The 15,386-nt window shown below is 41.4% G+C and overlaps 3 protein-coding genes across 5 annotated transcripts; 2 read left to right on the forward strand and 1 right to left on the reverse strand.

The window, feature by feature from the left end:
• Nucleotides 1–431: 431 nt before the first annotated feature.
• Nucleotides 432–863, forward strand: RB195_018175 (uncharacterized protein; the record flags this gene model as incomplete). Its single annotated transcript, XM_064185497.1, has 2 exons — nt 432–462; nt 544–863. The coding sequence occupies 2 exons, from the start codon at nt 432–434 to the stop codon at nt 861–863; spliced, it is 351 nt and encodes a 116-aa protein (XP_064041378.1).
• An 897-nt stretch (nt 864–1,760) lies between these two features.
• RB195_018176 (uncharacterized protein) lies at nt 1,761–8,741 on the forward strand (the record flags this gene model as incomplete). Of its 2 annotated transcripts, XM_064185499.1 has the most annotated exons (16): nt 1,761–1,821; nt 3,422–3,612; nt 3,778–3,956; nt 4,049–4,112; nt 4,190–4,342; nt 4,496–4,624; nt 4,712–4,792; nt 5,889–6,082; nt 6,755–6,901; nt 6,960–7,018; nt 7,076–7,101; nt 7,157–7,312; nt 7,367–7,455; nt 8,262–8,379; nt 8,502–8,611; nt 8,663–8,741. In XM_064185499.1, 16 exons carry the CDS (start codon nt 1,761–1,763, stop codon nt 8,739–8,741), a joined length of 1,836 nt encoding a protein of 611 aa, XP_064041379.1. The 2 variants fall into 2 exon arrangements, with proteins under 2 accessions (XP_064041379.1, XP_064041380.1); XM_064185498.1 differs by having other exon boundaries at nt 3,778–3,917; nt 4,034–4,112; nt 6,960–7,101.
• Nucleotides 8,742–9,803: 1,062 nt separating this feature from the next.
• Nucleotides 9,804–14,543, reverse strand: RB195_018177 (uncharacterized protein; the record flags this gene model as incomplete). 2 transcript variants are annotated; one of them, XM_064185500.1, is made up of 8 exons in its annotated part: nt 9,804–9,907; nt 9,969–10,037; nt 10,130–10,235; nt 10,847–10,962; nt 12,087–12,231; nt 12,309–12,333; nt 14,217–14,342; nt 14,509–14,543. In XM_064185500.1, the coding sequence occupies 8 exons, from the start codon at nt 14,541–14,543 to the stop codon at nt 9,804–9,806; spliced, it is 726 nt and encodes a 241-aa protein (XP_064041381.1). The 2 variants fall into 2 exon arrangements, with proteins under 2 accessions (XP_064041381.1, XP_013303424.2); XM_013447970.2 differs by lacking the exon at nt 14,509–14,543 and having other exon boundaries at nt 14,261–14,304.
• Between the last annotated feature and the right edge of the window lie 843 nt (nt 14,544–15,386).

Consider the following 15,386-nt stretch of genomic DNA (forward strand, 5'->3'; position numbering starts at 1 on the left):
TAACAATAATGATTGTAAAAGTAGAACAAGTAAATGGCTTTAATGAAGATGAGGATATGCAGTAGTATCGATTTAAACATCTTTTTTCTTAAATTCTTTGCGAAAATTGTTTTCATTCCCTCAACCTTCAGTTTTAATCGACTGCAATGTTAATTACGCTTTGTTGAAACCGTATAATGAGATGTGAACTCGAGTGTTGCCACGTTTCATATTCTCCCATTGGACTATTATCCTATTATCAAAAGAAGCTGTTTATAGATAAATTATTACCGAAGTAATAGTTGCTTGAATCAAATGGAATGGTCACTCTAACCAGCTCATTGCTTCGGTTCGCAATGCTGTTTTGGATGCTCCTGTGGAAGATAGCCTTGGAAAATATAGTGGTCGTTGAATCTGTTCAATCGAGTTGCCGCCACGCCTTTCAGATAAATATGTACTTGCGGCGGTCTGCAGATATTTCAAGTCAGTATTTTTATCCTCCCAGATAAGTCTGTGTGAATTTGTCGTTCCCCCGATAAGATGGATGAAAGGTTGGCACTACAGCGGTTTCGAACCATCGAACAGCAGGACTTCTTAGCGATTGCGCACCATCCCCGTTGCAAGAGGCAATTTCAGCAATTTGCAGTTCAATGAGCGATATCGTAAGAATGTTTGTATATGTCTATTGGGTATTGCCTTGTGGTGATAGTTGCATCTGCTTTAAAATGTCTACTAAACATATATTGAAATGCAAAAAAATGTATGTGGTACGCGAAGACCAGTCTGGGTTACTCTCGAATTGTTCTGACCTGAGGCGCTTACATTCTTGTCGGAGCTGGGCATTGTTCCCGGCTAGTTGTGGAATTCATAGGGTAGTCTCGTAGATTAGCACCTCTAAACATTTTCAGAGCAAGTTCTCTGAAAGTGGATTTCTGTTTTTTTTTGTGTAGTTGCATGATTAACTTTATTTGATAGTTGTGATCATGGCGGTCCTTTTCTTTGACACTGGCTTAGTCGTCCCATCGATTTTTCTCATGTCGATCAAGAGTGGGTATAGTCGGATCAATACAACATGAAGCACGGTGCAGTTGCGGAAGTGGTTAGGCCCGAATCGGCGCGGTGGAGCATAGCGGTTAAGATCGAGTGGGACCCATGCTAGCACCTCTTCTCCCTGCGGTTTTCAATTATCCCACCTCAATTTCAATCTCCGCCGCGCCGCTTCGAACGCAACTGCACCGTGCTTTATGTCGTTTTGACTCTACCAGCACCTCCACCGACTGCGCAACGTATCAGGCACAATGTGGCGAATGTGGCGTTGACTGTACTTACGTATTTGTATCATTCACATTGACGGTAATTATTCTGCATCCACTCTATATGTTTTTGTCAACACTATATGTCCTTGACTACTTTTGATATTCGTCAGTTTACTTGCTAAGGAGCGGTGTAGCGCAGTCGGTAAGAGGTTCCGCTGTGGCGGCACGATCTATCGGAAGTTCGGATCACCCTTAGCGCCAATAAAGCCCTTCATCTCTGAATTGTTACCAGACTTGTATTGGAGGATAAAACTAACCACTGACCTGACACATTGGCTAGCCCAGCAAATCAATCTATTGATGTTCGGGCGTTTATAAACCTAAAACGATTTTGAAATGAAGTATGCGTAGGCGCATCCCCAGAGAGATTGACCAACGCCGTGCGCTTTATCTTTTATCCTTTACTTTGAGAGCTTGTGTACAATGAACCGAGGACATTTCCACACCTGAGTTGCGCTATATGTGATGGAAAGGCATGATGTGGAGAGTGCCAGTGACGCTGTCCATCACTTGCAAGGCGGGTCAGGTAAGTTTCTTCACTGGCAACTTTTGTTGTCTCTCATGCTGGGACTATGCAAGAATTTATGTTTCTTTGCGATGAGTTGCCTCTGCTCCTTATTTGCACCCATAGCTAAAGGAACTTAACCGCTTAGGTGACTTTAGAATGGAATGCGATTGTGATTTTTGACATTGACGATTTTTCAAATTTCAGTCGTTAGCACTCTCCTTTTCCAAGTGTTCCTGATTTATTCATCTCAAGTCATTGGTCATTGTGTATCTCAATTTCAGCTTTGTGGATCTATGATCAAAGAAGCTAAAAATACTTCCAGCTGCGCAGTATAAGTATTTCCGTGATTTTCTGGAGAAGAGAATTTTTCATTACCTGGTTGCTCCATACAAAGATTATATTTGGCTTCATCAATACATCAGAAGTAAACAAAATTTCTGATCATGAGATCTTTTGTGGTGAACTCGGGGAAGTAATAATATGCGAAATCTGGAACTGTCGCAGTCTAGCAAGAAAAAAAAATGAAAGAAACTTTTGCCTTGCCAACGTTATTATTAAATTATCCAGGGAACGGTAAAGGGAGTCTCGACAGATTTTCCGCGAATGCCCTCCGGGAGATACGCGAACATACCTTGACGATGTCGTGGTCTGGTCGTTCATGTAGATGCAAACAACCGTCTTAGATGCTCTTCGGCCATGTGGACGCACAGACCTACACAGTTGTAAATAAGTATGTAAAGAAGAATGGTACCACCGAAAGGAAATCTCTCTAGGATACGCAACATCGTTACTTACTCTGCCGAGGTATGACCGCAGCACGCTCGAAAATCTGTCGGGACCCTCTTTTCACTTCGAAACTTGAGCCGGGTAATTTGGGTGCGTGCTGAGTGTAATTCAGATTTCCCTGCCAAAATTGTTATTATTAATTATTCAAATCACTCATTTACGCCGGATAAATCCATCTTATCAGTCATGGATGGTGTCCTGGTTAAACCTGATGCGAGCCGCTTCGTTTTGCTTTTTTGTAGTAAATGTTTATACATGAGCAAAGAACCTGTCCAACACAGAGACACCCCCGAGATAGTTTATTATTGGAAGTGCTCTTGCGGAAGAAGTAATAGTCTAAACCTTCACCACTAGAGCGTTCTCTGTCCACTTCCCAGTATTCCAAAAAGCTATTTGGTTTAGCTAAAATTAGAAAGGCTCTTCATTTCCTTTATTCGTTTTCAGTCTGTAATGGGGCGAGTGTAGCGCAGTCCTGCTGTGTCTCTGCGATCGATCCTAGGTTCGAAACAGCACTAGTGCGCAACAAAGCCTTTCATCACTCCGGGGTCGATAAATTGGTACCAAGCTTATCTGGGAGGATAAAAACACTGACGCATGACACATCGGCTACCCCACGCAAGTTACAGTATAGGCCAGTTACACGTTCGTGAACCTTAAACGACTCTGAGTTGAAGTGAACGTAGTAGTGCATCCCAAGTGGATTGAATAACGCCGAACGCTTTGTCCTTTATTTTTTATTTTCAGCTTCTTTGTTCATTTTCAGTCTCTAATAGGGTTTCAACTCAAATGTAAAAATTAACTAATCTGAGTCCGTGAGTCATCTGTATTTCAGAAGCGGTCGGTGGTGCGACGTCCTGTGAAAAGGAAACTTCGCCATCAAAAGCTGATGTGCCCAAACGAACTCAGAAAAGAAGACCCAGACCATGCCGATACTTCAACACTCCTAAAGGTTGCAAACTAGGAGATTCGTGTCCTTTCAGACATCCAAAGAAGCGCACTGTCGATGACGTCAACGTTGTTGAAGTAGGCACTTAATTTTTCTAATTCAACATTTGTGGCGGCAAAAAATTCCGGAGCTGAACTTTACTAATATCATTTTTCAACTGTAGCAAAGATATAATATACTGTAAATATGGCATATCTTCAGGAAATAGAAACCTAATGGAATTTGCAAACTAGTTTTTGCAGGAAGAAATCCAAACTGAACCTCCCAAGCCCTATACTGCGGTTGCTTCAAGAATAATTGTTCCTCCAAATGTAAAATCGGCTCGTTTTGAACCGACCAAAGTCGTCGTGGCTAGAGAAGAGATAGATGAAAATACGCAGCTGTCTGCGAGGATGAAAGATTTACAATTTTTCAAGAGAAGATAAATTTTACTATTATAGTAGAGGTGGTTACTGTAGGTTGCGTAGTTCATTGACCAGCTTGTTGCTATGAGTTCAGATTCCCAAATTGCACTCATTCTTCAACTGATACGGGAGACGTTATTACATTCAATTATCAAGTCAGCGATCCTGATTGGGTGAGCATTCATTTCTGTAATTATGTCTGTCGAACCTGCAAACAAGTAGTGCGTAAATCATGCTTTATTTGCTTCAGGTTTTTGATGTTCGTACGATAAAGTTCCGTATAGTTTTTCAACGTTGTCACCCTCTTGACATTCCGTCGGTAACTGTTCCTTCTGACTGCAACAGAGCTTTGCCAAAATTGTTACTTTCACATATGGAGAGATGCTCCAACGAAGCGGTAAAGGTAGGATCGTATATTTTTGTTAACTATGCTATCAAACTTTCCCTTGAACGAGTAACCTTCCTCGAAATAATCTATAATATTAAATATGGCTGTAATATTCAAATACTGAGAGGTGATTTCATGGAAAGATAAAGTACTTTGTGCGCTCAATAGGTGAAGTACGCAATGTTCGAGTCGAAAAACGCTTACGAACCTATCGGAAAGATCCTTATCCGATGGATTGATAATAATATATTGAGTGTATTCGTGGAAGGTCTCAAGAAAACTAAGCTCGTCAGAGAGGTGAGTCGACTATGGTCATTTTTCTGCTATGGTTTTATTTGCTCTCAATTGTTACTTTTCACACGATACATGTTTCAACTCCTTAAGGCTGAAGAGGCTGGAATTCACCTTGTCGTTCCAAGTCACGATCTAGCGCAGTCTAATGGAGAAAGCGATGTAAAATGTAAGGTATGCGCATTTCTTCTCACTATTCTTGAATTTTCCTGTGCTTTTGAGGCGAATGTGGAATACACTCGGGAAATATAACGTTACAAGTTAGACTTGAATCTCTCCAACTCATCAAATCTGTGTTGTTCGTTCGCATGCTGTAATTCACTACAAAATACTGGGTACCACAGCAATGACATGACTTTTATTTTATGTTGACAAAAAACAAATGCTAAACGTTATTATCATTTTCCGTCACTTTTATTAGCTAAATTGATATTACTTCTATGTACCATATTATAGACCAATCTGAAGGTCTGAAGTCCGGCTAAAGCCGGACTTCAGACTTTCTGTGGTATTTGCTTCGCTCGCCTTCACTGCTCAATGAAAGTTAACAGTAGTGACACTTTCAGTAGAACTAGAATTGTGGTTTTCTAACAACGCTTTCTTTTTTTTGTATATTTGTCCGAGAGATTGTATAATTTTCTTTCTCAACGCGTCAGTTTTTAATACATTTGAAGAACATTCAAACTTCAGTTTCAAACATTCCTCCGATAAAAATATAATATAGACACAGTTTGAAAGCAATACTCGAAGTATGGGTTTTCCTCGTGTTTTCGCCCAACACTTACCAAGATAGTCGTTCACCTCCTATTATATTGTTTCAACATAAAATCAGATGAACGAAATCATCCTACTGATGAAGATAACGTCCCACTACAGATCATGTAAGCTGTTGACTTGTATTTAAGCAACCTTTTGCAAGGGTGTTTTCAGTTTCTAATGAAGGCATGCTATCAACCTGAGAGAAACGTGCAAGGAACTAATCCGCACTAATCCGATGCCGCGGGACCCGTCACGCCCCATACTATAGCCATTTGGCGCCGGCATACCAATCCGACGACGGTGGACCCTTCACACCCCATATTATAACTATCTGGTGCCGGCGCACCAATCTGACGCCGGTGGACCCATCGCACCCAATTTTGTAGCTTTCTGGACCCCCTTTTCGAATTTTGTGACTCACAGACACGCACACACACACACTTTCACTCACTGCCACACACACTCACACACACGTGACAGAATAAGCCCGTTATTATATATCATATTTCAGACCGAAGAAAACCTACGCGATTTCACTCAGTCGGAAAACAAGAACGCAGTCCCAGCCCTAATTGATACACTGGAACGTTCGCGTCTCTCAGACGAAGAATGTGGTCCAAAGGAAGCTCAAGTTTACGATGGGATCAACTCGACTCTGCAGAACGTTCCACAAATCGAAGTCTCTCTGATTTGGCGAGATTCCAGGCAAATAATTTTGTTTTCAAGTTTGTACATTCCGAGATTCTGAAAAAAAAACTTCATTTTGAAACTTCTGTATGTGCCACTTTTGAACGAAGATCTTCTAGCGTTATTGTGGCAGCCACTTTCCATTGGAAAATGAAAAAAATCTCGGAATGAGCTTCTAGCAATTGGACGTTAATGACTGCAAACAAAATAAGCGCAGTAAGACAGCAACTCAGGACAATAACTTCGAAGAAGTTGTCTAGCCTTCTAACGTATAGTAGGACCAAAACGACATGAACCGCGGTGATGCGGCTGCGCTCGAGGTGATGGGGATGATAAAACCACCTTCCACCTACCAGGTCTTCCATCCCTCGGGGGTCGATAAATAGGTTGACATCTGACTATTCTGGGAGGATGGAAACACAGATTTGATAGATTGGTCGGCTTCCGCAAGTCATTGTGTTGACCTCATACGCATTCATGAACCTCAAACTACTCTGGATTGAAATTTATCACATTCCAAAAGGATTAAATCAACACCAATCATTTTATCCTTTCTCTTTAGGTGACGTGTTTATGGTACGCCCCAGTCTTCATGTAGAACATAAATCTCGTAACATCTGATTCGTGGCGATTGCTTTTGTCGCTGCTTCACTACTGCTTTTAAGTCCCATAAAACTTGCAATTCTTTAGTCGCAACATCGCTTCTATAACTTCGATTCGCCTTCATATATGCAGCAAATGCATTCGTTGTGGACAGGAACATGATACGGCTATTCCAGTTGACGGCCGTACAGTTGGATGGCGATGTAAACGTTGTCAGATAGCACAGAGTATAAGGTGCCAGCCAGTTCTACCATTTACAATTATATATTAGCAAGACAGCGGTTTCTTCTAGACTTCGACCTGAACTCGTACATGAAAACTCCTCGGTGATGGCGTTGTTGGATGCTCGTGGTTGCCGGCCTTTAGACTGCATCTTGCAACAATCTCAGCTCAAGTTTGTGTGTTTAGGTTGTGGAAGGGAAGATGATGTCCAGGTTTGAGCTTTTACATGCCATGGTACATCTGTTTCCACTGTACCGCTACATCCAGAAACTCAACTTCGGCACCACTCACAAGTCATGGTGCCGCGATTGTCATGCGCTATGTGAATTCACGGTCAGTGCAGTACGATTCCGAGGAGATCTATCGAAAATACCGAACGAGGATCTCGTGACCGCCAGTAAAATTCCCAAAACGAAAAAAGAGGTGTGTTTTTGCTCCGATTGAACGTCCTCCAAATATGAGTTCTTCTTGTACCAGGTAAAAGTCATCGGTTCAATAACGGAAGGGCAACCACTGCCTGAGCTCGGTACATGCAAACACTACAAAAAGAGTTACAGATGGTTTCGGTGAGTTCAAATCAGTTAATCATGTGTGATGAAATCATACAATTTTTTTTTTCGTTTTTAGTGAAGATATGCGCACATCAGAAATTTATGGAAAACCGTAGTCCGATACTTTAAGTTAGGTGATGATCTTAAGAAACATGTAGCACTAAGGATGTTCAAAGAACACTTCTCTGTGTTCATGTTGTCCCTACTACTTAGTTCCTCTTCAGGCCATTAGATTTAACCCAGAATTACGTCAAGAAATCCTTTGTAGTAACTTCTTCTTCTTACCACTGATTAGCGAGTATCCCGGCTACAGCACACCTAAAAAACCGATGTATCAAAACAAATGACTTGCTTCGCATTGAATACTTTTTTTAAGTTCTTCGTATGCCAACAACTGATGCTAGCTTATAGCAGTTCGTCCGCTGCATATGAGCATTCAAGTAGGTTGGTATTAGCTGGTGCCAAATCTAACAGTGTTGATTAAAACACTGACCTCATCCACTCCTTTGATTGGCTCCGGCAAATCATTGTGTAGGCCGCATAAACATTCGTAATCACGCGATTCTGAGTTAAAATCGAGTTCGTTTGTGCATTTGAAGGTGATTAATCAGCCCTAAGCACTTCATTTTTTTTATCGTTTATGAATATAAGCGTTCACTGCTACGGCCACTGATGTCGTATCCTAATACTAAAACCAAAAGAAATGTCGAATACGCAATCGAGCAAGAAGTCTATAATTGCGCGTGCTGATTAGGGAGAAGTTTAGGAAGAAGAAAAGAAGTTGTAATGAATCTTCATACAAGCAACTATGAGTTACACAGGTTTCCTTGCTGCGGACGAGCATTTCCTTGCGACACTTGCCACGAGGAGTTCGTTGGAGGTGAACATGAGATGAAGGTTGCTAATAGGATGATCTGCGGACACTGCAGCAAAGAGCAAGTGAATTAAAGTTTGCATCTGGTTTTCTCGAACCTCTATAACAACCATTTCTTTTGAATGGAGCATTGCCTATAAAACTTCCGTTCTTTGTTATTTAATATTGAGTTTCAATCCATTGAAAGGTTTATGCTGACGGGAAGCCGTGTGTGAGCTGTAACTCATCATTGACAAGGAATCGATCGCACTTTTGGGAAGGTGGCAAAGGTTGTCGAGATCCACTGATGATGAATAGGTGGGCAGAGTATCTGTCGACACTTTCTTGGAGAAATTAGTCCTGTTTCAGAAACGATGTCCACAAATTTGTGCACGCTCACAAGACGACATCAAGGAGGAAGGGTCGTTCAACAGCTCAAAAGAATTAATATCCGAAAGGGTTTTTGTACGGTTGGGTTTGCAGTGCTTGTTTAACGTTTTAATAAACGTTTTCTTTGTTGCTGAGTGCGGAATGGTATCATGAAATAAGTATCATGAAGACAATAAATGGAGTATAGTTACAGTAGGATGAGAATCAACATATCTTTGAGTAGCTCTCAGAATGTTCTTGTAATGCTATGTTATATTTTCGATTAATATAATCTTTTCATTCAGTCCAATATCTTAGAGAAACTAGTACTATTTTCTTTTTCTTTTCTCTATCGTAGAGAGCTCTGACTGGATGAAGCTTCAGTTGCATCTTAAGTACCGCAGGCTGCAGAAATAACTCCCAGACTTGGAGGAGTTACTGAAGTTAAGGAGTTTGGCAACAAAGGGAGTATAGTGATGAGAATGATCCTGTTATTATAGTTAGGAGCTATCCAGTGGTTTTCGATAACGCCATAATTGGGAGTAGTAACAACATGTTTTTTCGTTGAATGAAGGATATTAGGGGCAAATAAGAATTAGGATATGTAAAATATTTCAAGGACAACAAGAGTGCGATGGCGAAGCAGAGAGCATATCGGTACATCAGATATGGTGAAAAAACCTAGTTTCACTCCCGCTAAGAGTTCCTGCAGCAGTCATGAGACAAAGCTGCTGTTTCAGTCCCTTCCGTTTTTGAATTGACTACTTACAGCCCATGAATTTAGAGGAGTTTCTATTTACATTCTAACGGAATGGGGAATGTTTCGAAATATAATGAATAATAGGTGTTTAATAGCGTCTCTATCGGAGGTTATTTTTTTCTAGTGCAAAGATCGATCCGTTGAAGATCTTGCTGCAACTTGTTGTACTGTAAAGTAATGCAAACTACTTAAATAGCAAATGAATTTTCTAAAACGTCCACTTCTTCAGCAACGACAGTGGAAAACGTTTATAGGATTTTGTGAGAAAAGAAAGCAGAATATGGACAGGTGTGAATGAAGAGCACTACGAAGTTCTACTCGCACTAAGAGTTCCTGCTTGAGACCATGAGACCAAAATTAGGATAGAGCTGTAGACGGTGCTCAGACTGTGCTAACTGCTTTGTACTGCTCTACAACGTCGACCGGAAAAGCCAATTTGTTCCACAGTGAGATCATGACCACGAAAGGAACGAGAACCCAGAACCCTGAAAACTCCTGGCGGGATCAGCTGTCTATGCAAGTGCACTTAACAGTAAGTGACTTTACCATTCGGAATCCAGAATATGAGAAAAATGTCGATATAGGAGCTATCTTCAGTAAAGTAGGGTTTATTACCTGGAAAAGAAGATTATGGGTACTGTCCGTCAAGCGAACTTGGAAGCTTCTCTTGAAGGTAGAATCTGTATGATGAAATGTAAAATGCTCACCGGGTGGCGGCAGCACATACAGGGTTAGAAACCAAAGAGTCTTCCAGAACACGAATGCCGTGGTTGTGAATGCAGTCAGAAGAGCATGTCGTGATCTTTTGTGTGACTAAACGAGAAGATGTGGTGTTTCTGATTTCCAAATAACAAAGCATCAAATGAATTGTTGCATTCCCGTATTCTTTCAACCATTTCCTTAGGATATTCTCACTAATGGCAATAATTCTCTACTTTCCATTACTCACTTTTTTACTGTTAAAATTTTTACGAAAGCGGTCTACTTGCCTTTTTTGAAGGATTTTTCTTTTTTCGCCATCACACCACCACGGAATGTGTAGTCGAGTCAAAATGAGATGAAATTAGGTTTAAATGCGTAAGCGCCGCGATTGAGCTAGTGATTAGAACCAAGGCCATCGCGAACTAAAGTGATGACTGGTCCTAGCAAGTCTCCTCGATTCGTACCGCTACGCTGCACCATGACGTTACGATCACAGCCGTTTACGCAAGTGCACCGAGTTTCAGGTTGTTCTAACCCGTTCTATAATTATTATCTGGTCCGCTGTAAGCAAACTAAAGGGATACACCCATTTCTGACAATATCTATCCAGTGACCGCACCAGTCATATTTCTGATCCAATTGTATGTTCTAGCAAATAGCCAAGACACTCCGTAGAGAACGATTTGGTAGAAATCAAAACGTGAAAAGAGTTAAGGACTGACCATGTACACGGCGATCACATTCATGGCTATTTCGACTAGCATGACACGTCCTGTGGCGCAGGTCACGATGTCCTTTGTGTCGGCGTATCGGACGTCTACACTTGCGTAGAGATTCCCTGAAGATCTGCGTGTTGAACGTGAATGGAACTACTTTCACTACTGCGTAGAAAGTGATAGCTTTCTTTTAATGACAGGGTTTTCTGGAAATTCCACAGTTGGGTTTTCAGCAGCAGTGGGTAGATGAGGCGGATGCAGTACGATGGTGAGATGTTCCGATGTACGCGTGCACGGTTTATGGTTCGAAATCTCCCTACGACAGCAAAGCCTTTCATCCCTGTCGACAAATTGGTACCACTCCCATCTGCATAGATAGAAGCACTGACTCGATGCGTTGGTTGGCCTTCACAGGTCGATTTATAGGTCGTGTATGCATTCATTAGCTTCAAGCAATTTAGAAGTCGAACTTCTTGCTGCATCCCAAAGGGATTGGCTAACACTAATCACTTTATTTTTCCAAATTTTTGCAAGATGTCGTGTACAATAAAGGCGAAACGTAAAAAACGCTATCAAAACAAAATACCCTCTACTGATCAAGAAAGTAGAAGGAATAGGAGATCAGACTGACTTGTACGAGGAAGCAACTCTTCACGCACGCGTAAGAGATGGAACGAAAGGGAACAAAGTGAATAAAGTGTCGAATGATTTTGTCAACGCTCCATTTTACGCACTTTTATTTCATCATTGAAGAATGTAGAGTTTTTTGTTGGGCAGATCTATCAGCCTGTCGCTGATCCATATGATTTCTTGACTTCTAGAGAAAGCCCCACGTTTTTACTGTGAAACTTGTAAATCATGTACCACGTCTTACATAATACTGGAGAGAACTTAACATGGAAAATTTCCTCGAACGCTGTCCTCAGGCATTGTCAGGTCACTGAGGCACGGTGCGGTTGCATAGGTGGCTGCGCACGAAGCGGCGCAGTTGTGCTAGCGGTTGGAGTCGAGGTGGGGCCATCGCGTATAACAGCGAAAACGGTGCTAGCGAGGGTTTCCCTCAATCCGAATCGCTACGCTCCATCGCACCGCTTCGATCGCAGCCACATACGCAACTGCACCGAGCTTCAGGTCGTTATGACTCGGCTATAAGTAATATTATTCGCTGTAAAGAAATACTCGAGGGACGCAAGGGATATGTTCCTTTTATTATGCTTTTCTGGTTAAAATAAGCACAGCCGCTTACAACCGTAGAAAACGCCAGCCAGAATGCCTTCTGTAGTATGTGGGCGGAGCATCGTGAACATCACATCCATGAAGCAAATTATGGCAGACATCGTAAGCCACACTTCAATCCAAACCGGCAAAATTCGAGTACCTGCGAACGTTCTCTGAAAAGTTTTGTTGCACTCCAAAGGAATTTTAGATAAGCGAATGAGCAGACCAGGAAGTTGTAGCCAAACCATACCTTCTCCATATTTAGCGCAGATGGCCTGGAAAATAATGCATTACCTAGATGATTTTTTTTGCTAGCTGCAAAAAATGCGATGTTAAGAAGATCGTATTTACATCACTAAAGGATCTAAAGTACAGATGCAAGCTGTGGAGTGTAGTTTCAGCGAGAAGTTGTGAGGGAGGGATGGTAGTTCTCCTTGACAATAACAAAAATCCTAATAATGCGCAGAACACTCACACATTTGTATCTACTATCAAACCTTCTGTTTCTGTCTGCACTACTTTTACTTATAGAATATTGCTTAGTTTTGATAATTAAGATGACTATTTTGTTATTTATATTACATATGTTATATTTTCTATGTAATTTTGACCGTAACAAAATGTCAGTTGACGTCACATGCATCCCATGATGGTGATCTCGAGATCTCTATCTTTTAATCTGACATGCGACTCAGTTTGAGACGCTTTTTTTCTACGGCTTGAGTTAGGGGCAGCGTAGAACGACTTTGACGTGGTGCGGAACCCATGGCGAAAGGCGGGGAGTTCGGTTAGTAGATTGCGGAATCATACGCGGTTCTGCTCATCCTACGCTAATCGTCATGGAAAACGGTGTGGTAACCCCTTAGTTCGAACGTAGAAGGTACATTAGGACGCGCTTCTATGTACACATTCCGGTTCCCACAGCAACCCATTCGTTTGTCGTTTGCCTCTCGTTGGAAAACGACGTTTTCCAAGCCATCTTCTACGATGATTAAGGGAAGATGAGCGAAACCGCTAGGCTCCGCAATCTACTATGCGAACTCTACGCTTTCGCTGTGGGTTTCTCACCACGTCAAAATCGTTCAAAATTCGTGATATGGAATGATATGTCGTCTCCAGAGGAATACCTCAAATTCCTCCTAATGGTCCTAAAAAAACTACTTGTCAAAGGTTTCTTCCTGTGAGATACGTTAGAACGCTGTACCTTCGTGAACGTGCAGATTCCTCAACCTATTCCTTGATTCTAGTTAAATAGGCTGTTGAGGAAACCTTATAGATTTTCGACCGCTAGCTCGTGGATGCGCGCGCTGCTTTCTCACGTGCTCCGTAAAGACAAATGTTTTTTCCCATGTCGTTTTTCAGGAGTATCGGGAGGAATTGAGTGGGGCACACTCATACTCGTCATGCCTCGAATTACATATCTGCCCATAAAACCTCGTTATCGTCAATTTCGTGATACGCTGATTTTAATGAGGAAATTCGGTTGAAAATAACTAGTGAAAGAGGTGTTATGGTGCAACTGCAAGTGTACTCGTTGAGGATAAATTACTGCTTCGATTTCCTCGTTGCTATTTTTCCAATCCTTTTTCGGTGTCAGATATTCGCTGTGCGCACTCCATCTGTGCCGGAGTTTCGTACCTCACTTTATAGCAATGGCGATGAAGAGACATGTTCATTCAAATTTTGTTGATTTGTTTATTGAAAGACATTGAGATACATTTACCCCATATCACCAATTCTTGAGTCATTTTCTAAACATTACGAATAGCGAGGAGGAGGGCGGATGGAAATGTTATTCAGTGCAGTAACATAGATTAAGCTATTAGATGTATTTTATTGTATTGTATTTTCCTTTTGACCGTTCCAAACATTGCATGTGCAATTCACATCTCATATGAAAATGGGTTCTATTTTCAAAGAATGCATTAGGATTTTAGTCGAGCTTCTATTTAGGGCTAATGCGATAGTGAATGGCTTGAAAAATCTTTGTTTCAACAAGTATGGAGCTAAGACCTTTAGTTCGATCTCTATTTCCACTGCACTTGGTGCAGTTCCTTTATTTTTCATTATTTTCCTTTTCGAACCTAGAGTAAGACACGTTCAAGAGACCAAAATGAATGATGTCATGAAACAATTATGAAAACGACATCAGTTTTACCGTATAAGTGAACTGCTGGCTGTATACAGTGACAATGCAGCAACCTTTTTGCAATGCATAATCTTGCTTCTGGAAAGCCAATTCGCATCGGTAACCTCTTGCTGCCGCGTTACCGTTATCCAGTGACTGAAATGGGAGTAGAACAACTCTACGAAAGTCACAGAGAGATAAACTATCAAAGTCAACAAACTAAAAGGTGCCCGTTAGTGCACCTTGCAGGTGGCCAGTACTATGTAAGCGTCGTAGCCTACTACTTGCACAAAAATGCGACTTTATGTAGCACAAAATGTACCTGCTTTGAAGCTGGTTCTGGATCACAATTCTCATATACTTACTAGAACCTAACAAAACTAAGGTATTCTGTAAGCTTGACCAAGACGTAAAGAATGTGCGCAGTGAAGATGACAAGCGACTTGAAATCGAGTTGGCCGTATACAGATGTCTGATATTCTTTTCGTCAACGGCTTTTAGATAATGTCAAACTACTGACTAGAAGTACACTTTGTGATGTGAATTCCCTCACTAACTGTAGTCTGAACACTAAACGAGAACGCTCCCTGTTTTAAAGCCGAAGAAGACGTTCGTCACTGCGTCTGTGGAAAGACGACAACCAAGAGAAAACCAAGAGAAGCCTCTTAGAAGAAGGACGCGTTGTCAAATGCAATTATGAGAACGAATGGAACTCCACATAACTAGGTAGATATTAACAAAATTGTGAAAATTCTATGGGAGAGCGAATCCAAAGTTTGTTCTAGCGGTTAGTGTTCTGGTTAAATTTCACTGCAACTGCGTGGACGACCGAAAGTTCAAATCTCTACTTTGGCATCAGCTGTACTCTTCAGTGACTTAAGGACCCGTTTCAAAGCGCACCTATGAAACAAACAGTATTTTTGCCATTCTATCTCTCAAGAAATGAAAAGGACCGCACTGCTGTTTGTATCTGAAAATGACCTAGAGCTTTCTTTCCCCTAGAGTTGGAAGGTGGGTGTTAGTGAGTGCTTTCAAATAACTAGTGCTACTGCTCTAGTTATTCAAAAGAAAGCTGTAATGGTTATGTGTAATCATTTAATGAATATCGGGAGAACAATAATCAAGCATCGATCCTCGCTGGATGATGTTGGCCCACTACTTTCTCCGCTGCTTGCCAGCTACTCTTTAGCGCCATTACGA

This window comes from Necator americanus, chromosome II, assembly GCF_031761385.1.
Source record: "Necator americanus strain Aroian chromosome II, whole genome shotgun sequence".
Classification (NCBI taxonomy): Eukaryota; Metazoa; Nematoda; class Chromadorea; order Rhabditida; family Ancylostomatidae; genus Necator; species Necator americanus.